The 26,798-nt window shown below is 37.5% G+C and overlaps 1 protein-coding gene across 1 annotated transcript; it reads right to left on the bottom strand.

The window, feature by feature from the left end:
* Positions 1 to 394: 394 nt before the first annotated feature.
* On the bottom strand, positions 395 to 12,068 carry LUM (lumican). Its single transcript, XM_013947442.2, has 3 exons — positions 11,799 to 12,068; positions 7,818 to 8,714; positions 395 to 1,450 (listed from the first exon to the last, which is right to left on the bottom strand). Exons 2-3 carry the CDS (start codon positions 8,692 to 8,694, stop codon positions 1,296 to 1,298), a joined length of 1,032 nt encoding a protein of 343 aa, XP_013802896.1. The 5' UTR covers positions 8,695 to 8,714; positions 11,799 to 12,068; the 3' UTR covers positions 395 to 1,295.
* Between the last annotated feature and the right edge of the window lie 14,730 nt (positions 12,069 to 26,798).

Here is a 26,798-nt window from a genome sequence, read left to right as displayed (position 1 = left end):
GTTTCTGTTTGAGTGTTTAATAGTCTAGTAGTTGAAGGGAAAGCAGTACCCATGGGATAGTGTGTGTCTGCAAGGAAGCCATTTATGGCTCTCAGTTACTGGCACATTTATTTTAGTGTGAGTTCCAGGACGCAGACAATATTTGGACAACTCATTCCCAGATAGTATGTACTAGTATTTTTCTGTCCTGAGTGGTTAGGGCTGCATTTTACTCATTGCCTGGGGCTTCTGAGCAATTTCATTGTTCTTTTGACAACGCTGGCAAATTAATTCGGACAATTTCACAGTGCTATGACTCCCATAATGCAAACTTCATAAGGCATGGACTCAATGGCAAACACAAATGCAGTGGAGTATATAAAATCATGTTTACAAACTTATTGAAACTAGAAAGTAGAGAAAACAGTTTATTTAACCTTGCAATGACTTTGCAAAATATAATAGCTTAGATTGTTTTATTTTAACCTGAACTTTTTTTTTTCAATTTATAAAAGACTGAAACATAGTTGACAATGATATGGATACAACAATACTATTTGCTATGTTTTATCTTCTACAGTCTGGTTAAAAGTAGCATGCAAGTAATTGAATAAAAATACTTGTATACATGATTTATTTTGAAATAACAGTTCTACCAGTAATGGATAAAAATCTTGCCATGAAAGTTTAAATGAAAGTATGACAAAAAGAAGAATAAACAATTTTTTTAACCTGAAAAAGGTTCTTGTTCCCTATTATATTTCACTTACTCCACTAATTCCTAATTCTCACAGGCTCTTAAAATTTCTTTTCATACATTTTAAATTGCTTTTATGTTGTTAAATCATTTTATTTCCTTTTTAAATGATAAAAATGTGAGAAAGGCATGAATAATTAATTAAGAATATTTGTTTGCTTGCAGGAGAATCTTGTATTTACACAGTCTAGCCCATCCTGCTCAGCACTGTACTGAAACCCATCTGACTTCCACATAAGTCTGTCACTGGCTGGCATGTACTGCATGCATGGACATAGATTTCTACAAGATTGAATGTTTTTCCTCAACTTACTGGCCAGATGAGGGCTTATCTTGTGCTGAGTCAAGCCATTCTTGTACTTCCTAAATACAATCATTTGTAAAAATATGCACAAAGATATTTCCTTAAGGTTGCCAAGTGCATGCTAAATATTAACAAACAGAATGGATAATATGCAGATTGACACTTTTTTAAGGCACATCCTAATTTTAAAGAGCTATTGTGATGTAATTCGTATAGTTACGACCCCTAGAAGGCAAACGGAAACTCCGAGGTGCCTCACTCCAATGAGATCTCAGCCGCTACCCGAAGGCAGTTGTACATCTCCTGAGGCAGATCAGCCCGAGTGAGATTGTTTCCATCCAGGCGCAAATGTGTGATTCTGGAATAGGTCAATGGTCCAACAACCTTACAGAAGCTTCTCAGTGGAAACTCTGAAACACAAAGGAAACATGAATAAGCGAAAGCATGAGTAATTTTTAACAAATCAGGAAAAAAAATTATTTTTCTTTCTTTTTTGTTTTGAAATTGTGACTGTGACCTTGAATTTATTCTATTATTTTTCAATATTTTGGGTGTCCACTGATGTAATTTCATGAGTTTTCTGGAATTTGAGAGGTTTGTGTGAGGAGATGGTCTTATCGTTAATTACGAGATGTTCAGAATTTCAAGACTGGATTTTTCAAGTGCTCCATGCTCCCAGTACCCACCTGATTTTTAAGACTTCAGCTCTTATTTAGAGGTCTAATCTGTCATTTAGAAAAAAAGAAAAGATGAATAAGCAGTGGAACTGGGGCTGCAGAGGGAGGAAGAGATTGTGCTGAGTATATTATGGTGGAAGAGGAAAATTAGTGCTATGTAAGAAATTGAAGGAGATGAAATGACTCAGGAAAATTTGAAAACAGCATAGGGCATTACTCTTATGAAGAATCAATCCAGTGGGTGTCTGTGTCAAGTATTTTCTGTATATGTTGTTTTGATTTATTAGTTTCCAAATGAAATTTGGGGCTGAGGACGGGGAGGGAGTTGTGCATTTAAAATTGTATAACTGCACTTTTCCAGAACAGCAGGGTTAGAAGGTAAGCGCAAATGTAAAGAATATTTTTAGAAATAGTTATTGTACTTTGTATATCATGCTGTATACCCCCTCTATTCACTGAAGTACTTTTTGGTTTCCGTAACACCAGGCAGATCTGGAATGGAAAACTATGATGTCTTGCATCTTATGAGCTGAAATATTAACTGTCAGCAAGAAATTAAATGAGGTAGACAAACTCTGTGTTTAATATACATGAGCAGACATACATATATATCATACACCTCTGTCATGCGGAAAAGAGATAAAATATGCGAATAAATCTAATATTCCCTGCATACCAGGTTGTGTGGTTCTGCAAGATGGTCCTTCATTCTTATCTCTGTTTCCTTTGATTAAGACAGAGAACTGGTCTATTGAAAAGCACCGTCAGTGCTAGAGAAGTAGTGTGAGAGTCTCACTCTTCTTAGGCCCATTGATATTGATCAAATTCAAAATATTTTAAAGGGACTCCTGCCGGGGAACCTATTCACCGGTATGCTGACAAATTTCACACCTTCAGTTGCTTTTATGTTGCAGAGGATTGACTGTCTTCTGAGAAATCAGGGTAGGGTTCTCAAAATCAGAAGCACATGTCCTAGTGAATCCCAGTCATACCCCCTCCTAAGTCAGTCCTAATTTATGGACTTTTGCAAACACCATGGTATCTATATTTTCTGTGTGACTAATTAACTCATCTAAGAAAACTTGTCATGAACTACTTTCTGCTGTAATACAAAAGGAAGTAGAGGAATTATCTTTCATATTACCACTTTAACTTCAATGGGATTCTTCCAACATTGGCACTAGAATCATCTGCTGTCAATGACAAAATATGGCCTGTGTGAACCAAGTACAAATGTACACCCATCTCTATAGGCAGCTCTTTAAAGCATGAAAGCTTAGGTAATTTGGTGGAGACAGACTTATGACGTTGAAGAATGGGTAAAGATTTGCATGGCTTTCACAAAATAAGGTGTTTTGAATGTGCATTAGAGAAATGTATTCAAATGTATTTCAAATGTCTTCCCTTTTAACCACTGAAAACAAATTCCCAAGACTTTGAACTCATTTGCTTGGCCTACAGATTATACAATTAATTATTTAGGTCTACTTTTCTGCAAATAGTTTGGGTGTAATTTATCAGCATTCAAACAAACATGAATTCAAATATAGATTTTTTTTCCTTTTTCCTCATTCAGGTGAAAAAAATGATCATATTAAGCATTTTTGTTGAAGGCCATGCTTTCAAAAAAAGCTGTTTCTAAATTTACTTACTCATTTCTCTTTATTGTTACCAATTTGTTATTGTTACTATTATTCTATTTGTTACCACATAGCATTTGGTGGCAAAATAAGATATTTATATACAAATTGGGTAGATGCTTAACTTTTTAAACTATGTAAACTTCATGCATGCAAACGATGCTGTTTATCTGTGCTACTAAAATAACAAGTTGTGCAGACAGTGTTTATCAGATTGGAAGCACCACTTTGGAAGCAGAATCTGGTCTAGTCTTTACAGAAGTCAAGTGAAGTCAGCCAAGGACTTCAGTGTCCAAGCTCCAATACTTGGTTCATAGTGTTTGCATTTGGATATTAATTTATTATACAGTGCATATAATTGCCAGTTGTTAGAAGCATACTAAAAATGTTTGTTTTATAATTGCAGTCTCCACTAGCAAAGCATAAGGTAAGTGGGTTTTGTGAATACACTTAGAGTGCTGTACGTGCAGAACTTGTATGTTCTGTACAGGAATTGCAATCAGTGAGACTATTAGAGTATTGTTGCATAATATACATTACTATCTTACTTCCTCCTTTATCACAGTGATTGGCGTTACAGATGTTCCTCCTAAAATGTCACTGTGAGTTAAGAAGATTCAAGTTCAGAGGTGATTAACCTGGAATTTTGCCACTAGTGTGACATTTATACTATGCCAGCACAGAACTCCTGCATAAGCCAAAAACAGGGATAGTAACACAGACTGGATAAAAGATTTTCATCTAAACAGGTTTTTTTATCACTAAAAGTGTCTGTCACTATAAGAAATTCTGATATATTAGCAAAATGCCAAATATCTGAAAATCTACAATAATCTGTGAAAAGACAACACATGTAGGTTTAAAATCATGGCCTGGTACTCCACTGAAATTGTAGTTCACCTCTCATATGCTCCCAATCTTTCATATGCCCTGTGACGCACTATGAACAGGAACACATTGCTCTCACATGGCCATAGAACAGAATGGGAGCACAAAAATCCTCATTTTGGGGGCAGAATCAATTTTTGACTATATGCTAGGCAAGACTATATCCCTTGTATATCAGGAGCGTAAGCAGCCTTAAGCTGAGTGATTAACCATGCCAGCATTCCTAGTTTAGGTATGCACTATCCTGGGCAATCCAAACAGGATCTACAACCCCATAGTCATCCTTGGTCTGTGCTCACATCTGCCATAGTGATTATATCTGTGTCATTTCTGCACAGACCATGGTAAAAATTTACCTTGGGATTGGTGGAGCGAGCCAGATAAAAGGCTGTAATGCACCCCCACAGTTTGCTCCATTTAGAATAAATACAGTTATGCTACAGTTATTGATCCAGCCAGTGGGCTGTAACAGAATATGTGACCCCTTAACTGTCCTCCAGGATGTTTTCACCTTCCTTCTTGTTATATTTCATTCATGTAGTATCTCTATTGCTAGGGGTTCATATGAAAACAATAAATCTTTTATTAATCCTTTGCAAGTGCAAATGAAATAGGAAGAAGTCAGGCTGTGGAGCCTGTTTTTGTATCACTGACCCTTTTGGATTTCTATACTTTTTTTCCATCCTGCAGAGTGTCTTTTGGACTAGGCAAATCTATAACAAAATACATACACATACATAATACATAATACATAATACATAATACATACATACATATATATATACACTTTTAATCCTAATGGCATGGTAAAGCATGGGAACAAACCATTGTTTAGTATTAAGCAGGGAATTTGATTCCCAAATTAAACTTGCTATGAATAGGACATAAAAAAAAAAAAAGGCTCAATTTTAGACATTCTGAACTTGAAGTTTGGAGAGAGCAAAGGTATTTCGCCTTCCATGATCCTATGTTAGCTTATATATCCAGCTGCTATCTAGTACAGTTGATGAACTATGCTGTTGATACCCAGCTACATGCAATATGGTAGTTGTGCTTTGATTTATTAGCTAGAGATCAGAGGAGTTATTCTGAATTTGTCTGCATCCTACTTTGCTATCCTCCGTGCCCACTGCTCCTCACATCACAGTGCAATGAGAGCAGAACACACTGAAATGAAGCTGACTGTGTTATGAAGCTCTTGATGCATATATTCATCACCCCTTGTTCAACAAGCTCAAAGCCACTCAAATAAGAACATTTCTCAGATAGGTATTTTTTGAGGTATGGCAATGCATAATGACTGTAGCAAGCCCAGGATGAAATCCATGGACAATAATTTGGAGAAATATTTCCTTTTCTTTCCTGTAATATTGAAAAGGTTGGACTCAGGTGGCTCCTCCTCAGTAAACAGATAGGCTCTGAGATGAATAAGAAGATACTTAAAGGTATCTGAGAAAAAGGCAAACAACAACAAATAAAGAACTCTGCAGAAGTATATTTATATGGGGTTTCAGTATAACTGAAAACTTCAGGCTATGTAAGCATTATCTGAAGGATCAATATCCTTTTTAACCATTGAACAAGTTATCATTAGCCCTAATACAGAAGTTTCTCCTTCACAGTACACATATAACATGGGTGAAGGTAAAGAAGGAAAGTTGGCCTTGTCATTCTTAGCCAAATCTCTGGCAACTGAGAATATTTTATTTAAAAAAAAAGTTGTTTTTTGAGGCTCAAAGGTCAATGCAGTCAACTCAGAACTCCAGGTCAGGTATAATAATTCAAGAACTGCAAAGGCTTTGCTCTCCTTGTATCTGATTCCTCCTTAAACTGAAATGCTTATTGCTAACAAAATCTGGTCACTCATTGTTTATTAACATATTAGGGAACACAATACTATGCCTGTGAAATTAAAGACTTAAGAAAATTTATTATGAAAATCTGCCACATTTTCTGGATAAGCAAAAACAGTAAATCAGAATTCTCTGACGTCATTTGATATAGAAGCAAAGATAGTGCAGAAGTAACCAGTGGACACCTATTCCCCACACCATCACCTGCTGATGATGATCAGTATTCTGGAATTACAGGTGTCATTGAAAAAGTCATTTGTTGTCACGGTTGCTCAGAAGTCCTTGGAAATATGAATGAAAAGCAAACTTGGTGCCTAGATATCTTAAAGAAGGCTCAACACAACCACTGTAAGCATTAAGAATTGCCTCATTTATCTCATAAAGTGGTAGTTCTGTTATCAAGTGAAAAGAATTTAAACATCGTTATTGTTAACTCTTTAGGAGGAGCGGGAGAGTGATGGGGTTCCACAACTTGCTATATTTGCTGCTTCATGTGGGTAGTAGTAGCCTGTTGTTTTCCCTGATCAAAATGAGAAACTGATATGTAATATGAAAAAAAACATAACATTGAGGAAAATGTGAAGCATAGTAAATAAAAAACATTTTAAAAGGTCTTTCCATTTCTCTAGCAAGACCTGCACTAAAATGTTTTGCTGCAATGGCTATGTCCGCATGGAGTATGGAAAAATTAAGTCTGTTATCTAACACTGATATCCTAGGAAAGTCCCCTGATGGATACCAGTAGGCAAACAGAATTTTGGGAGGTTTAGTTTATTTCAGTCATAACAATGATGTAAGACCTCCTGCAGAAAAAATATGACGTTTGATGCGTACTGCCTTTCTGTTCGGGGCCACAGCTGACTGAGGAATAGCCAGAACGGCTCTGAAGTGAGAGTAGATGCTGGACAGATGCTCCCACCTCAGGATTAAAACAGCCTAGGAAAAGCCCTGTCTCACTAGAAATTTCTCTGCCTTGTGGACTTCCATGATCTCATGCAAGGTGTGATATCAATTGACTTTAGAAGGAACTTTTTTCAAATCACGATTGAATGGAGACAAGCTTGCCACCTGGTCATGCGATGTGGGAAATGGGAATGAAAAGAGGAAACAGTAGGGGCAGCTCTTCAGGATTTCAGGATGGGTTTGGAGGGATTCTGCATGTGAGAAGGAAGGAGAGGAAAGAGAGGAAAGAGAATAAAGCAGCTGCTTTGTGGTGTCTTTTTCACTCTGCCATGTGCCTGGTCCCTTATGATTTTTTTCTCCTCCCCTCCAGCACTTTCACTACCAGCTTTTTGAATGGCTACAGATAGTAGTTTGATCTGCAGTGGATATCAGTCTCCTTTGGTTGGCTTAAAAATTCTGAACATCTACAGCACTGATTAAACATTTTCTTTTTCCTCAACTGCATAAAACAACTCAGTTGTCTTCTATGGAGTTATTCCAATTTACATGAGATGAGGATCTGACCAATAGTACCCACAAGTCATCCTGCTTATGTATTATAAAAGCTAGAAATGCCCATCTGTAACGTTAAGTTGGGTAACTATCAGAGAAATGACTGTCTTTAACAATAATTTGAATAATAATCAAAGAAATGTCAATGTGCTAACAGTCTGACCTTTTCTTCAGACTGGTTGAACTGCCCTTTTAGATACTTACATCCACCATTAGCATCTTGACTATGATAACTGTCAATAAAAATATGCAAGTTTAACTCACTGTTTATTTTGTTGACTTGGAGGTAGAAGTTTTCAAGGTTCTCACTGACGGTTGGGATGCTCTTCAGCTCATTAAAGGAGAGATCCAGCTCAACTAGTGATGTGATATTGAAGACATTGCCTGGTATTCCAGAATCTGTTAATTTATTGTGGGATAAACGTAAATATTGCAGGGCTTTAAAACCTTGGAAGTACTCATCAGGAACATTGGAGATCTGGTTATTGTCAAAATACAGCATGAGCAAGGAGTGAGGCAGTCCTGTTGGTAGCTTTGTAAGTTGATTGAAGCTTAAGTCAAGATACAGAAGTGAATTCAGGCCTTTAAAAGCCCCAGAAACAGATTCTGCTTTCAGCTGGTTGTTCTGGAGGTGAATGACAGTCAGATTCACCAGCCCCTCAAGTGCACTGGGATTGACTTTTGTGATCTTGTTGTGACTTAATTGCAGGTCATCCAGCATTTTGGGGAGTGGTCCAACAGCTTCAGTCAAATTGTTATAGTTAATATGAAGTTTCTTCAGATGTTTTAGTTTAGAGAAAACTTTTCCCTTAATTTTTGAATTTTCCAAATGGTTGTGATCTAGGATCAGCCACTGCAGGTCTGTTACATTATCAAACGTATTCTCTTCAATACCCTCAATCATGTTGTTTCGGAGATAAAGGTATTTTATTCCACTTGGTACAATTGGAATGGTTTTCAGTTTAAGATTGTCACAATACATTGCAGAAGGATAGCTCAAAGGACAGTTGCATTCTGGGGCACAGACTGCTGCAGATGGCCCGAAAGGATCATAACCATAATCATCTCCAGGACCATAGTCATATTGGCAAAAAATGCCGCTAATCAGTACCAGACAGACAGGTAGGGAGTTTAGAATCATCTTTGCAATGTGTCTCGTCCCTGTATGGTGGAAGGGGAAAAAAAGTTATAATTTTGAATCTTTCTCTTTTTTGCAATATTTCCCATATAAAAATTATGACTCAAATCTAATTAATTCAGGCTTCCCATTTAAAGTTACTAATTAAGAAAAAAGTATTAGTCTGTTAGTACTGCATTGTTACTACTGTAAATTTACAGTCCTTGTCTTATTTTAATCTGCCTTTGTAATGTGAAATTGCAGGTCATTCTGATGCAGTAAGTAACACATTTTTAACATCATTATGCAGCCATTCATTAAGTTACAAGAAGGAAAACAATCCAAGTTTTTTAACCCTGGCACAGAGGAGTTTTCATTTTTGCTCAAGGTCATGTTCAGAGGCAGTTTTGCCATTCAAATTCTATCAGCTGTTCATTGCTATTCCTAATATATTGAAATGCCTCACGTTTGAATAACATGTGGTGATTTGGCATAAGTTCAGAAAAGCCAGGAAAGTTACAAGACACCAGGAGCTTGAAGTGTCTACTTCTCCTGGACCATGCTATGGTTACCCATTAAGTTTTGTGTTCAGCTGAAGAAGAAGCTAATATAAATATACAGTGTATCCTCCTGGACTTGCCAAACACCCAGCACTGCATAAGTGTGCCTGATTATACTCTATCTAATATGGATCTACTGTGGATCTGAAATGACTGGACTTCAGGTAATGTGAATGGCCTCACAGATTCTCTTTTTTTTGTATCCATGTAAGAATAAATGTGCTGATTGTATTATGCGACCATTCTAAAGCAGTAGGTCAATAAAGCACTTGGTTCACATATTTGGCCTTCTAATTCACATATGGCAAAAGGATGTTCAGTGCCCCTATGCTGAGGTCCAATATAAGTGGTCTCTCCTTTTTAAGGGAACACATTCCATTTTTCTGTGAAGATTAGTGTCTTGCTGCTATTTCTTACAACCTAGATGGATGCTGTGTTGGACAGTATAACTCACTCTAGTGTCACTGAAGTCAATGAGCTTACTTTGATTTACACCGGTGAAAGGCAAAGCTCAGTATACTTGAGCTCAGTTCAAAGAGTAAGATGGCTAGGAAAATTCTTACAATCCCCCTTGTTCTTGAATAATTTCAGAAAGTATCTATGCACAGCTTGTAAACAGATCACCAGATGTTCATCTCAGATCCAGGCAATCCTCCAGCAGAATAAGTTAGTCTTGTTATAGGTTATTATTTAGTGTTACGCAGAGGACACAGTGTTAAAATGCAGAGCAACAGCTAGAGTTTTCCCCTGTTCTAAATTTCCTTGCTTTTATTGACTTGGTAAAAGCCACATCATATTCTAGCCAGCTAATAATCTTCAACTGAAGCACCTCTAAGCAGGGACTATTGATCTCATGCAGTGCAGCACATAGATTTTTAAAAAATCATCTTATCTTATCTCCAGCCAGTCAACCACAAAGTCCCCCTGCTGGATATTAAACTGCTGACCTTGGACTAGAGAGGACAATTGCATACCTTTCCTACGGTGTTATTCCTGTCCTATTTGCCTAATTAGAAATTATAGGATAGAGGAATCATTGGGAAGTTTTGAAATGTGCGTTATCAGTGTGGTTTTCTTTGTCTGTTGTTCATTACTGTATGCAAACACACTAAATCAACCTTCAGTCCCCTACTGGTATAAATAAGTACAGCTTATTTACTGTACTTTGAAGTCAAGGAAGCTGCACTGATACAATTCAGCTCAAAATCTGACCCTATTTAGGTGCTAAACATTAGGGATGGAGGACTTACTGCTTCTGTACTCCCAGGTATAAAACACAGTGAAACCAACCTCTTGGACTTCACTCTCTGGCCTTACAGTGATATTTTTACACATCTGCATCATTTTAGAGTCCTATGGATACAGTAGCATAAATGTCCTATTTTAGATTCAAATTCCAGTGCTTTTGTGGTCTCAAATTATATTTGTAATGCTTAATTTTATTACAGATTTCATAGGCTGGCAGTTCTTTTAAAGAGTTTGCAACATTTAAAATACTCTGCAAGACCCTGGAAGTAATTTAATGAGTTAGAATACAGTTTTTTGAATGATTTTGTCAACTTTTTAAAATGTAGATGACTGTTCTGTAATGTAAGTGCCTATGAGCGTGTGTGTGACAAAATAGCACAGTAAAGTGAACATGTAGTGCAGCTGTGTTTCTCTGTCAAAAGAGTAAAAGGTAAGTAAATTGTGCACACATGCTTGGATGTTACAGTGAATTATATGAATCCAAAAGATAACATCAGCTACATTCTTGCATGCTTATCTTATAACATAAGCATGTTTGAACTAATTACCTACGTTTGTTCTTTTCAGATTTTTTGTGAAATATCTGTGAAAACATTTGTGAAGTTACTTAGGCAACCTGCCAGAACATGCTAAATGGCAAATCCACAAATTTAGGAAAATACTTACTGCAGTAGAATAGACAAACTATTCAAGCTATTTTGGAACTGGTCTATACTACTCTGTTTCTAAAGTTGTCATGAAATAAAATAAATAAATAAATAAATAAATAAATATCATTCAACTAGCCTTAAACTAAATATATCCTAATTCTGCAGTATACAGTATGCATAAGAGCTAATATTAAAAAGTTTCAAGAGTGTATTTAAAATGTGTCTTAAAACGATTAACTAAAAATTTCAAACTACCTCTAACTTTCCTTTCACTGTTTACTTGATTAACTATTTAAATATCTCTATACCTCGTCTTTTTGTAAAATGAAGCCCAAATGACTTAAAAAATGAAGAGGATTGGTATGGAGCTATTACTAATAGATTTGTGAATGAGTAAGTAAAGAATGAGTAGCCTTTTAAAAATTTCTTTGCACCATACATCCACTTCTTCCTTTGAAGCAGAACAGCACAGAATGTAAAAAAGAGCAACGCTGGTGCACAAAACATGTGAGGTTGTTTTAAGGAAACTGAGAAGGCAAATGCACTAAACAACTGTTGATTTGTGTTCAATTTTCGAATTGGCAAACTCGTCCTGACATGTTTTCATGTTCTCATTACAGCTACGTTCAAATAGCTGAACATTACAGTTAAAACATGCAGCAGCACTTACCTTACCGCCTTGAAGCTGCTTTCCTTAATTCCCAGAGCAGATGCAATAAGGGACTGTATCAACCAATATATGCTGTAAACAGTGTCAGGAGGTAAACGTCTGCCAGATCCTCTGTATTACAAGAGAGAGAGAGAAAAAAAAAAAAAAAAGCCCTAGTCACGCTGTGCTCTGAAGCTGCTATGTCATCATGGTGATCTTGTGGTGTGGCATGTACAAAAATGCAGCTCTGTAATGAGGTGCAGGTGGATACCATATTTTGTACAAGGACAACCCATCTACTGTTCCTTTGGGATGAGAAAAATGATCAGTGTTTCACAGACCTGAGAAAGTTCAGACCACTAGCCATAGCCTTACACGAGGAATTTTTGTATTTCAGAGGGAAGATGTTATATTATAAAACAAATTACAAACAGACTTTTGTTTCCCAACTTATTTTACACTGCTAGACATGAGCTAACAAATAACACTCAGACCTCAATGCTGCTGTGCTTTTTAAGCCAAGTGACTCATTCGTTTTTTCTTTTTTTTAACTACCTTATGTCCACATAAAATATCGTTAATAAAAATTTTAGCTTAATAATCATAACCAAAGATGCAGGATTACCTTTGAATTATAACCTTTTCCCCAACATAAAATACTGGGTTCAAAGTTTCTTCCACAATGCATAGGAATTTGCTTGGTCTGGAGATTTTCTTTGGTGATTGAATGCATTCATGTTTAATAAAAACACATCCTAGAAACAATTTTTCAGCAGTTACTGTGAGCTCACTTTAAACATTTGTTCATTTTTGCTCTTAGAGCTCTCTCTTACTTTTCAGAATCTGGAACTACTCAGCTTTACGTTGTCTGTTTCTTATTCCATGGATGTCGTTCAAGAATGCATCTTACAGCTTGGATGAGAATGCTATTTTAGCTGGGAAAAACTAATGCACTAAAAGAGTTTAAATGTTTAAAATGGGTCTTTATATTTCCATGAGAACCTTTCCTTATCTCTGATGGTGGATGCCTCCTTTTTTTATGGGACACAAGCTCTCTCTTCCAACTTTGGGTGGGGACAAGTGTGAAATACGCATATGGAAAGCATACACAAGACATTTTAAAGTGCCTTGTGTATTTAACTGTAATCATTGTTGGTACAAGGGTGTAAATACTCTCATATTTTAGCCCAGATTGTTTTTGTCTGATATCACTTTATTGGAGTAAATGACTTTTTTCATGACTTTTCATTACCCATTTCTTCGCTAAATTTAGTCTTGGCTTAACTCGCATGTCCATGCAAGGAACTAAATTGTCTACCTGTATGAAAAGTCATGGTACAGGAGCAGGCTGGCTGGAGGTAGGAGTGGAGTCAAGCAAGTTCCTGCAAAAGAGGAGCCTGGATGTTGTCTTCACCCCAAATCCGCCAGCTGATGCCTCCAAGCCTGCAGGCCAGTGGGGGGCCCTAGGAACAGGGAAGGGCCTGGCTTGATTCCCTGCCCTTCACCTTGATTCTCTGCCCTTCACCAAGAATGGGAAAGAGGCAGCAGGATTACGGATCTCTGCGCCACAGTTCCTACGTTTCTGCAGTAACACAGTTATGCAAACAAATTTGCTCAAGAAAGAGCGCCACGTGCCATTGCAGCCCTAAGGGAGTGATTTTTATTCCTTTGGTGTTCTGACGTCATGCCTGTCACCCTGGTGTGGGACAACCAGTTACATGTTGGGAAACAGCTGATGTCAGACCATAATTACCATTTGAATGATGCAAATCAGCTAAATGGTTAGGTGAATGTGAAAACTTCTCCCATTTAAAGCAGTGAGTTTACCACAGTGAATTAAGATAAGGAGATGCAGAAGTGTGCATGGGATCAGGGAGTAGAAATATGAAAGTGGACAAAGCTGTTGTTGTTCAGTATATGGATAAACAGAGACCAGATGAAGTTTCTCATGTGCAGTATGATATTTATCTGAAAATTGCATCATTAGTTTCAGCTGACCAAGGAAAATTTAAACTGTAACCTTAACTGCAAAGGAGACAGCAGGCAGGAGCATTCAGTGAATGGTCCAGCTGCAAAAAAGGAAAGATTTTGAATACTGGAAGGGATCCATCTGAATGCCCTTTAAGTCAATACAGAAGTTTTCTCTGGGGCAGAAGGGTGCAGCAAGGTGAGCAATGGAGCATGATGTCTGTAAAACGAATTTAAAATTTCACAGGAAAAACACTAGTTTTATTTTCTCTGATTAAAAGTTTGTCTTGAAGGACAAGATCAATATCACAATAAATTAATGCAGATTATGATCTTTCAGTAATAGTTGTGGTTTTACATTTGCAGTGCAAATAGAACTGTACATTGAATGCAAATGCAGGATAGTCCAGGCCCAACATGTTTATTTTTGGCATAGCTATATTTACGTATTAATTGTTTATTACGCTGATTTCTGTAAGTCCGGTCAACAACCTTTTTCTCATTCCATTAACAGAAATACAGAGCATGCATATCTTCCATAACTGGTAGAAAAACATTATTAAATAAATGTGATGATATTCTGCAATTATCACATGGTAAAAAAATTGGTCACATAAAGTTCAGCTGAGACTTTTTCATTCATATAGTTTCCTTCTTGCTGGCTGTTTTAAATTAGCTATATAAATTGCACAGTCAAGAGGAAGAATTACCTGCCTTCTGTGAATAAGATATAGCATAGTAGATTTTCCCTTTTTCTTAATAATTTTTTTGTCTTCTCTCTGCTCTTCGTTTTTAAATACTGTCCTTTCAGCATCATTTTATATGCTTTCCTTATCCTTCTGTTCTGACCCATGAAACACTTGCATTATAAACCTATGTTTGGGGGAGCAAGTAGGGTCTAAAGTCCAGTTAATACAGGAATAGTTTCATCTGCAGAAAAGTCTTTTCTGGCCCTATTTTCCTTGACTATCCTTAAAAGCCATGAAGGTGCATGAGAACATAGTCTAGCTAATTTCACAGAATATATAAAATATTGTGTAAATTCCCCTAGGACATCTAAATTCAAAATCAATTATGAATGTTTCATACTTGATAAAGTCAGGACATCTTTACTTAATGTGTTATTATAGAAATTTCACCTTTACAGCAACTGTGTTCTAATTAAGCCATCTCAGTTTGTTCTTCCTATATAGTTTCCTATTTATTAATTTTTCATTAAGGGGAAATGTGATCAAAGGACTATTTCTCTTCTAGTTCTCTTTAGCTTGTGATGTGTGAAAAGAAACGTTCCTCTTATTCTTCAAGGCTCTTTTCCTGTTACGCTGTATTTTCATTACTGGAGATGGCCAAGTAGTTGGATGGGTCTTAGTGAAAGAATCTGAAAGCAGAGGTCACTGCAAGTATATCACTTCACTGTAAGTGAGATCTAGCTTTCAAACACAGAGTTACAATGCCACCGTTTTCTCTGTCCATTCATCAGTAATATCTCTTCTGCCTTTTTTCTTCTGTAAAACTATCTTTTATATAAATTCTACAAATTTCTGAATGAATAGAAACCCTTCCCAATCTGCTTTTAATCCTTTATTTCTCAAAAGATTGAAGTTGCTAAAACTTAATAATCATTACCCAAGCCAACTGCTTCCTTTTAGCCTTAAACTTGTGAACCCATCTGGTACAAAGCAAAGTACCATATCAGTACTTAATTATGATTATTTTTTATAAGTAGTTTTTCAGAAGCTAGTGTCATTTCCCTAAAAGCCAAGGGATTTGAGTTCCCAAAATTAACAATAGGATATCTGGTCATAGAAGCATAAAGCCCTAGAAAAAGACCTTTCACATTGTCACATAAAACGAGTTGTGAGTTTTTCCACTGTTCATGCATAATTTAAATTAAATAGAGCAGGCCAGTTTCTCCGCTCTGGTAGGTGTGTCTAACTTTTATTACTCTCAGGATGAAACAAAGGCTAGTTCATTTTAACTGGTATGCTACTTTTACTGCAACAGAAGGTGAAGAAATCTCCATTGAAGGGAACGGTTATGCCATGGGCACCCTACCGCAAGCCTTTTGCCTATAAATAGGTGGTGTGGTGTTTATTATAAATTATTGCAAATGTATGATGTTTTCCATACCTATAGCAGATATATAGCCTTTTAGCCTACATATGGTGAATACACAAAAATATGATTTTGGCTCAAAACTCCAGTAATAATTAGCTAAATGTTCTCATGAAGCCCTGCAGCATTTTGGAAATATTACTTAAGGCTGACTCATATCAAATTAGTTCCACTAAAAACAACCCAGTTCCAGATTCTGAGTGCTGTAGGTGCTTATTATTTCAACTGCAAACTTCCATTCCTCTAAATCGAAATTTTATTTGTTCAACCTCTACACTGCACTTACGTGTTAAATGGAAATTGTTAGAGCACATACTATAAGCATTACAAAATTTGTGGTGATCCAAATCTTTTTTCCTTTCTCCTAAAAAGGAAATAACAGCTTTGGAAATTTACAAAAATGGTAACAGTGGTACAACCTATTAGCAGACCGCAAGGGATATTTTAGTTGAGGATGGCTCTTTGTTTTTGAGGTTCTGAAATATTACTCACTATTTTGATTCAAACTTGACAGTTTCTATGTTCCAGTACTGTTAGCCTCCTCTTCTTTGCTTGTCAGATTGTTTTTGTAGTGGATGGCATTTAAATTGATTCAAATTGCTTAAGAGTCGATGGCAAAATTCCTTGGAGTTCAGAGCTTGATCAAAGCCCTTGCATGTTAAGAACTACACAGATGAAGGCAAGCTGCTGTTTTTAAACAGTTTCCTTTGTGCTTATACTATACTATGTATTATAATATTTATGTTATTCAGGTCTATATATAAAAGAACTTTAAGTGGCTTTGGAATACGAACCTATTCAGAAGATACCTAATGCAAAGAATGTAAGAGGACCTCAAGGTATTGTTGAATTTGTGGGAAAGCCATGGTTACAAGTAAAAGTTGTAACAGCAGCTATGTATCTTAAACAGCACAGATAATGTATAGGGAAAGAGAGATGGACGAGGTAAAGTGAACTAGCTCACTGCCTATGGTTGTATAACCTAACACTTTAGACCCTCCTTGTAAATCATTGACTGCTGAACATCTTCTAATCTAAGCATTAGCAATGTCTTTTCTTTCAGGTCACTACAGTTTAAGGCCAAAAGAATGTTGCATGATCTAAGACATTACAAGTTTGGGAGTGTGCTTGCAAAGGTCTATTACTTGTAGAAAAGTCTGAATTTAAGTGGCAACTTTTGGTTCTTGTTACCCTTTTTCCTAATAGATGAAAGAAGCCATTAGGGGTGCCTCCATTAAAACACACTTGCACTCTTCAGCTGAATCACCTCTCAAACTTCCAGTAGTTCATCAAGCAAAATGAAAATAAAATAAAACAAAAGAAAAAGATCAGACTAAGGTCTCCAAATCTCCTGCTATGCAACTTAGCTACCATCTGGTCCATGAAGATTTTTCCTTTTGCTATGGCTATATGCATCATTATTTTATACAGAATGAAAACACCTTCCATTCTTTGCTATTCAGCCAAGATTCACGCAAGTGCTTTTTGTGACAAGATTGTCTTAAGACCTCATTTCTGAGTCTCTTTCATTTAAGGTTTTCTTACCTCTTTCAGAGTTATGGCTTTCAAATCTGTTTAGTAGGAGTAATCTGCATTCTTTTTTTCCAAATATAAACTTTGCATTTAGCTCTGTTAAAAATGTGTTTAATTTGAAAAGGTTACCAAAGAATCCAAGTATGTCTACTCTGTCCTCAGAATTATCTGCCCGGGGTGGTCCAGGACCATCATTTGTAAGGCTGAGCCCTGGGTTCTGGGAACTGTGCAGCTCCCACCCAGAAACCCCCTTTCTCTCCTTGTGCAAACTTCTGAACTCTGCTCTTCCCCTGGAGGCACAAGCTGCTGAACTCCTCTTGCTTTGCCTGCCCCAGGGAATCACGGTGCTGCTCTGTCCCACCCACAGATCCATGCCACTGTCACAAGAGGTTGGAGAGGGCGGCTCCATGGCTGCTGCCACAGTGCTTTTCCCTTGCCTCCCTTCACCTTCCTCCCGCCCTTCCCCAGCAGCCGTCCCACCTGCCATCCGTGATTCCACCTTCACAGGGGCAGCAGCAACAGCCCAAGCTGATTTTATGGGCTGGCAGGTTATGACGGGGCATTCAACACCTCATCTGCAGGCAGTGGGTTGCATCATGCGGTAGCGACTGACCTTAAGGCAGCCAGTTCAGTCAGGCTTACTTAGCACTGTTTTAATCTTCATGTCTTCCCATGTGTGCTTGCAGACAGCACCCAGAAGTAGAGGGACAGTTGCACATCTCATGGGAAGGAGGGCCTGCTTGCCTCACAGAGACCCAGGGAACAGCCACTCAGTACACTAGTGGTATCCTTTTTCTCCTTGAAGCACAAACTCCAGGCATCTTTAGGTCTACAAACTTAATGGAGTTGCTACCTTGTACAGCTCCCAGTGAGTACTGGGAGGTACTGGGGAACTCTCTGCTTCCCTTCTCAAGTAGCTAGCCCACTGTGGCAGGCAGCAGCTCCTGGAACAGTCTGCTCTGCAAGACCTCACCAGGAGTGAGAACTGCTCACCCTTTGCAAAGCAACTGGTAGTTTGTTGTATCATGCTTCTCCACCAGACACTGTTTCCCAGTAAGTTCTTACAATCTGCAACTGTTTGCCTAAAATAATATAGTAGTATGGTGCTATACATAGAAAGTAGCTGACTAGTGTGCTGCCACGCGTCCCTTGCCTTTGAACGTGTTTCTAGATGACCAGTGCATAGTGTTTGACCTTCTGCCTGTTGATGAGAATCTCAGCTGGAACATGTCCACTTGATGATATATTATCTTTGCCATTAAATTTTGACAGTTCGGGAGCCACTTAACATGCACGTTTAACAGTATTGCACAGTATTATTTTTAAAATCTAACACCTTGCAAAAATCTACTTCTGTGACAATACACACCATTATCCACCAGCTCTACAATTTCATTAACAAGTAAAGGTTTGCTGGATAATATCTCCTTTCCAGAAAGTTGACTACCGCTATCCTTAGTTAGTTGTCACTTAATTCATTAATAACTGAATGCTGTATCAGATTTTTATATTATTTTTCCTGGGATTGATAGCAGGTTAACAGGCTTGTAGCTATAGCATCTAACTATTTGTAGTGCTTGAATACTAACACTGTGCTGATGTTCTGGTATTCCCAAATTCATGAAAATGGACTGTAAATGAACCAAAGATCTCTTTGGTGGCTTCTTAAGGACATTTAGGTCCAAATTATTTTAACAGCCCAATAGAAGAGTATTTACCACTATAAATGTTATTTAATTTTTCCACTTCTTAACAAAAAGAACATCACTATCCTCATCTGATAAAAGTACATCAATCTGCTGCTCTCCAATGTAGAGAACAATAATGATTGATTTTCTTTATGTTTTTAATTCTACCCATTGTGTTGTGTCTACTTAATTGTGGTTCTATAATATTACTAGGATTTATTTTGCTCATAATAAACTTCAGCTTCCTCAGACTATCTTCAGCTGCTCTGTTTATGGATCTATGTCTATATCTTCAGTGCAACTCAGTTTCATTTTGGCCTCATTGCTAATATGCATAGAGACACTATTTTATATGTTGCATATTCCCCCATTCTCCATTTGTCTCATATGTTTCTATTTTCTTTCATTTCTAATTGCATTTCACTTTTCTACTGAAATAAATAAGATTATGGCTAAAATTGGTCTTTTTTGGTAGTAAAATCAGGGGAGGACAGGTATTTGAGGGCAATCTCATAAATTCTTTTTAAGTATAGGTATTCTTATTTTTTTTTCTATTTTTTTCCTCCCAGAAAAATTTGCTCACTGTTTTCCTGTTTGGGGATATTCAGTTCTTCTGAAATGCTGGCTGGAAATATGTTTTTGCTCATATTAAATGGTCAGCTTTGGCAACCACCAGATTCCAATCCAGTGATTAACTTGTCTTTACTCATCGTAATGAGGTCCAGAATGGATTTACCTCATGCTGAATGCAATACCTTTTGTGTTAGGAATTGTGCAGTGTTGAGAAACTCTATTAATGCTTTCTTATGGGCAGCATAGCACTACCAGTAATGTTTCACAATATAAAATTTCCCATTAAAAGGTATTTTTTATGATAAGTTACTCAGTCTTGTCCCTCTTTAAGACTACCTTCACCTTCCTGTGAGATGCAGTCCATCCTTTTTATAAATGTTCTCAAATGCTGTATCTTATATTCTTGCTCCTGAGGGACAGCAAACACAGATGTCTATGTTTATGCTAGGAGTCCAAGCATTCCTTATGGTCAATGGAGATCTAGTAAATAGAGTTGTGGAGCCTAGGGAGTGATTCAACTCACTTTAACACAGACACCAGGACAGGATTTGGTTACCTTGGGGCTTCAGTCAGTTGGTCATACAAAGGTATCTACTGCCATCTGAGGTGCCTTAGACTGTCCACATGGGGCACAGTCACATGGGGCTGGACAGCATGACACAGGACCTCAAGCAGACCTGTCCTGTCCTGAAGTAGGGGCACGATGCATCTAAGCAGTCTAGAACGGCACTCAAAACCTACATTTAGACACCTGAATTGATGCCTTGGATCTCCAATCTACAAGACGGACAGTTTCTTAGATTGACTCTTGTGGGAAGTCAGACACCTAGTTCACACATAGGTACCTAAAAATCTGTGTCCTAATCAGGTCTGTAATCCTACCCTATGTTTCTTTTTTTGTGTCTCTTCCTGAACTCTTTAGATCCTATTCTCAATCTGGAGTTACTGAGGACTATTAAATTACAAAACAAGCAAATAACATTGCTTCCCAAATTCCTTTAAGCAGCTAATGTTTTCCCAGCAGGTGCAGGTAAGTATAACTCAAGATCTAAGTACTGAGAGATTAAAGTTATATAAAATCTATTTTTCTGAAGGATTTCTGAGGACCTGCCATTCATGATGTTTAGACGTCTGATTATTCCTACTCAGATTTTGCAGAGGGCAAATACTTCACATTTGAGAGAGGATTTAATGGTGACACTAAAGACTTGTTTAAGTTTCTTTATGGCATATGGTTGTTAGAAGTGCCCTAGTGTGGCCAGTATGTGTGGAGTGTATGTGTATACTCCAGCATGGCCCCCAGCTGTCTCTGTAGAAAAAAAAGAGATCTCTTTTAATCCTGTTATTTATGCCAGGTCCTTGAGGAGGTCTCAGATACCCAAGGACCTCTCTAATGATGCTAGATGCCTATGTGTGAGCAGCTGAATCGAACCCTAAGACACTAAAAATATGTAGCTTGTTTGCCCAACACATCTGTCTCTGTTGCATGCTGATGTGAGATACTATCTGGAACTTGCGTTTGCTTTCTAAATTATTTCTTAACGTTTCTTTGTTTGAGATAAAACATATATTAGCTATATTTTGAAAGATTATTTGATTTCTTTGGTCATGGACACTTCAGCAGAAATACCAATGGTCTATCATTATATCAAACATCATTATACAGCTATTGAACCTTGCAATACTGAATCCCCTCTTGCCCTACTCCTGCTGTCATGCATGCCTGATCCTCCAGTCATGCATGATGGGCCTCATTTGTCCCAAGCTAATCTACTGAAATTTTATCTATTGGGTATTTATTGGTCAATCATTTATATTACATTAGCACATTGTGCCAAGTATGTTATAAAAAAATAAGCTTTCTTTTTCTTTTTCTTTTTCTTTTAACTATTAGCCTGTGAAACATTACATCCCTGACTAGCCTGGATTTCTAAAAGTTTATATGAGAAATTTGAAAGCCAGTGCAGATGAGCTTAGATATGGCTCTCCATCAATATATCACCATTTAATTGAATTGGTCCTGTCCTAGTCTACATTCTCATATATTATCTTATTAGTAATAGCAACTAAAAGAGAATATTTATGATATGTCTTAAATTCTTTAAATGCAAATGCACAAAATGTCACCAAAATACCAGATTGTTACTTTAACACTCATGAGAAGGATTAAAGAAGAGAGGAAAGGATAAAGTAATATTTTCAAGAAGATTAGAAAATTCACATTAGCGTTCAAGAGATTGGTAAGCCCTTCAGTGGACATCATTGTAAATTTAATAAAAATAACAGGAAATGGTCCTAGATATATGTGATTATGTATAATGTTGGTTACAAGGGATTACTCATAATTTGTGGTAAAATAAGAGGTGAACCTTTCAATTTCTTTCTTGAAGTCATAACCTAAGACAATAAACAGGCAGGGTAATATCCTTACTCTGTGTAAACTGTCTGAACTGTATTCGCTCCAGCAAATCTCTGCAAACTTATTTTGGCTAAGTATTCAGCCCTATGTCTGCAAAGAAATATCACAGAGACAGCAAAATGACATGTACAAGCCTGGAGACAAAGAGTCGTGATCATTCCCCCAAAAGTATTTTGCATTTACTTAATGTGTTTGAAAAAATATAATAAAAAAGCCAAAATAGGCAATTAAAATTGAGAAGACAATTTTCTGCTTCCATTGTTTCATCACCTGAGTCCTCGCTGGGTTGTTCCCTTTGGTTTTGGTCACGTAAAGCTTTCAAATAGATTTCATATATACTTGTATAAGTTATAGACATTAGAAAGGATAGAAACAATTTAAGAGAGACTCTCAATGTTTGAATCACCATCTTTCATGGACTTCTTTTTTATTTACACAAGAGTGCTTGAGGTCTAGTTTGCTCTCCATCCAACCCAAGAAGGGACAAGCTGCACCAACACTTCCCTCACCCTGTTGTTGGAGGAGAATACACCACTTTCTCACTGTTCTTCTTCATCTCCCATAGATTTTAGAGCTCTGTCTACTGAGTGGGACTCTTTAACTCTGTATTTTTCAGATTTCAGGAAACACTTGGCAGATATATCATGGTAACCAGGTGTATTTATGTTTGTATACATGTGTGTCTGCATGCTAACTGATCAGCTGATTTTGCCCTACAGCTGGAATCAACAGCTATCCCTTTAACCACCCAATAATCTTTTCAAGCCTTCTAATTTTTCAGTGTTATTTTTGTATATATGGATATATTACAGGAGAAAAACAGAATAGCATTTTCAAAGATGCTACATCTTTTTGGAATAGCAGCATGCCTGCTGCAGTTAACCTACAGAGAATTTCTTTCCTCCTCTCTTCAAATGCTGGGTTGCAACTTCCCTTGTAATCTATGTATGGAAAGTAATACATTACAACAAATATTGCAACTCCCCAAACTCTCCGTCAGATCAGAACTCCATATTGTCAGCTGTTGTTCAAACTTAGAAGAAGACAGACATCAACTTTGTCATGAAGTGCTGAATCTATAATAAGGCATTACAACTGTCTGAAGAAAAAAAAAAACAGGAAAGCATTTAGATTAGCAGAAAGGTAGCAACACTGTCAATATTTGGAAAGATCCATACAAAATATTGACCCTACCAAGTTTAAAATGATTGTATATAAGCAAATGGATGACATGCCTCCCTTTTGGCTCTATGTACACTAGTAAACCAGACAGACAGCGCCCCAGGCACTGGAACTTGGTTGTTGATACCTTTAATTTGCTAGAATGGCTCTTGCATGATTCTAGATTAAACTGAACAATTCCTAGGCATGGTCTGAGATTTATCATTTTCATATACAGTTGTTGGGGGCAGGGGGAGAAGGATAGTTTTATAGTAGAGATGTGACCAGGCCATGCTAGTTGGTTTAGTGCTGGAAAACGGCACTATTTCATTTAATAGTGCAGATGCAGCTTTGGACTCTGGAATATAACCAGGGTCATCAAAAAAACAGGCATTCAGCTCCTTAGGTCTCTTGACCTTGGATGATCCACAACTTGATTTTTACCAGAGTACAATTTCATTATTTTCATCATTCTCTCAAATCTCTATGTTTTTTTGTATGTATATGTGTATGTCACTCTCGCTTTAAATAAAAGTTTTGATGAAGATGCATAAATTACTTTCAATTTGCAGAAGAGAAAAAAATAATGTTCCAGGAATAAGATATGATTCCAAGTTTCAGCACAGTAATAATTTTTAAATGGAAAAGCTGGTTTCTCATAGAAATGCTGACACAAATTCAGCTACAGCAGTACCAATGAGTAACACTGTAATTTAGGTCATGTTGATATCCCACAGATAACCATAATAATATCACTAAACCAAAATGGCTCATCAATTGCTGTATAGCAAAATTCACTGCTCCTGTACCTATCTAATGAAAGCAGACCGAGACCTTCTTGTGTTTTGAGCTGAGTCTCATACATTTATAATAGCTTTGCTGGTGAATGAAAGGGTTTTAAACCACTTGTTAGCAGTTAAATCTTTGCATTTACCATGGAACTTTCAGCACAAGAGTGATTGAATATTATGAGGGTTTTTCTGAGGCACACAAATGATGAAGAATGAGCAAAGTCAGTACCGAGCACGTGTAAGCCTGAATCCTCATGTCCCTTGCATCCAGACACGTCAGAGAAGATGTATGTTTCTCAAACTGCTGACTTTTCTAGATTCTTTACAGGCCAGTGGGGAACAGGCAGGTGATGGCCAGTGACGTTTTGACTCAGGACATGGTGGAGGGAGGAAGGTGCTTGCTTTACCAATGGGTGCAATATCCTTCTCCTCCTGAAAGCCCTCACTAATGTCTTGTCCCACAGTCACATCCCAAAACATTTTCAGAAAAGGTACATGTTTCCAGAGCCTTGGAAAACAGGATTTAGGTTCCTAATTCACTCAGGTGATGCTGTAAATTTTACTGTGTGCCTCTGAGCCAAGTGAAGGTCACCTTGTCTATGTCTGAACTGCCTCTTAAGGTAGGCACTAAGCTTGTCCTCAGGAAAGCACCCCTTATCTGGGCTCTTCACACATGCAGCCTCCCACCCTATTGGCCCAGCAGCCATATTTAAACTCAACCCCCAGCCTGAGCTGTGCTGTGGGTGTGCTGTGCCTGGTTTTGTATCTTGTTAGTCCTGGCATTATCTTGTTGACTTGACTTCTGAGCTTGTCCTTGAACCTGCCTCCTCCATATGGACCTGTCACCGAACTGTTGGCCAGCTCTGGCTGCAATCACCAAAGCAGCCATGCTCTTCATGATCAGGTGTTGCAGGACTGTGCACCTTGCTGATGAGGTTGCTGCCCTGCTTTGCATGACTCCTGGCTCACCTGTGCTTGAACAGCAGCCCACGCTTGCTGCTCCCTGACAACCAGCTTGGGCAAAGGGCAAAGGTCTGAGTTAAATGCAGCTCCTGAGCCAGAAGGTGGAAGATGTCTGGATACATGGAGGCCCTGGATGAGGCTGGTCAGGGCAATTAGAGTCTTTTGGTGTACTCATGGCCCTGATATGAGTATGTTTGTGTCCTACCATGTGTGCTCTCCTAGGAGACTCCCATACCAGCCCAGGAGCTGTCTGTCAGATAGCAGAGTGACTAGAGAGCAGGCAAGATGCAGTGTGCTATGGTTACAGCTACCAAAGGCACTCAGTGTGGTAGACAAAGCCCCCTTGTCACACCTTCTTCCCACCTAATCTTTGTGTTTCATCTTCAATAGAAAGGGGTGTAGCTCTTTTAGCTAATAAAGTTCTAGTTATTTTTTTCTTCTCTCTCACCTGAACTTGGAGGGAGAAGAGAGGGCTAAGTAGACATCCTCAGCTTCCTCCACTGCACTGCAGGTCTTTGGTAAGATGGGACATGTCTTCTCTCTTTTCTATTCTTACTCTCTTTTTCTTGTTTTAGCTCGGCAGAGTAATCTAAAGTCATTGTGCAACTGTATTTTTCCATAGCCCGAGCACAATCCCGCTAATTAAAATGTGGGGAACACAACAACCCCGTGAGTCAGAATTCTGACAATGAAATTCAAAGGAAATGTTACCACTTACCTGTAATTCTTTTCTTTGACAGCAGCGAGGAGCCCACCTACCTACTTCTTCCAAACTTAATCCAATTGACGATCTCTGTTCAACACGAATTCAGAGTCTTGAGTATCTCCCTGTAACCTGTACATGTGGTTACTCCTACTAGATATTAAAAATGATTGGCACAACTTTAAAGAGCTTGGTGCTGGAAATGAACAGTAAGGGAGAGAAGAGAAAAAAATACCCAAAAGGTTAATACTTTTTGTTTAATTTTGGTGATGGTATTATGAAATAGTAAAATGCCTGAGGTTTGGAATCTTTAAAGTGCTCTCCATTAGCCAAAATTTCAAAGACACTGCTTTGTTTCAAGACTTCATTGCAACATATTCACTTTCTCCTTACACATTAGAAGATGTGCATGGACAAACCTCTGAAGGATTATTCTCAGAAGTGAATAATTCAGTTGTCTAAAGTTCTTAACACAGCAAAGCATTATATAGAAAGATTCTGTCTTTCATGTCAAGATAGGCTTGTTTTATGAATTTTTAAATTACATTTTCTGCACTCTTGAATTTGGCTTATAAACTTTTGATTCCTGTAAAGATTCAACACCTTGAAATTAAAAGATTAAAGGATTCATCAGCAGAATACTATATGACTAGCTTAACTGGTTCTGAGCTTTCCGGTTGAAAGGGCTCTTCTAACATGCATTTAGTAGCAGACACATGGCCCCTATTTTCCGTGCTTTTATTAATGGAATTTGAACACTTTCAAAATGTTGGTGTGTGGAGAGGCACTAGCCTATTTTGTCTCAATTATTCATTTGGAAGCAATAATCCAACTTGACCGAACTTGAATTTTGTAAAAATAGTGGCAAAACCTTACTTTCCCTCAAATATAATATATATTTCAATGTATTAGTTGAAAATGAATAAAAGGTGTAAATATGATATATAATAAATGATATATCTTAATGCTGTTGAATCAATAACTCAGAAATATGGAAAAAGTACTAAAGTTTTCCTTGATTTCATGTTACATATTAAAATAGAAAGTTTACTAAATTTTAAACATTTATACAGAAAAGAGAAGTACGTCTTCTACCGTCCATTCTGC

The sequence above is a fragment of the Apteryx mantelli genome, chromosome 1, assembly GCF_036417845.1.
Source record: "Apteryx mantelli isolate bAptMan1 chromosome 1, bAptMan1.hap1, whole genome shotgun sequence".
Lineage (NCBI taxonomy): Eukaryota > Metazoa > Chordata > Aves > Apterygiformes > Apterygidae > Apteryx > Apteryx mantelli.
The sequence above is the reverse complement of the archived record's forward strand: the minus strand, read 5'-3'. Positions and strand labels throughout refer to the sequence as shown.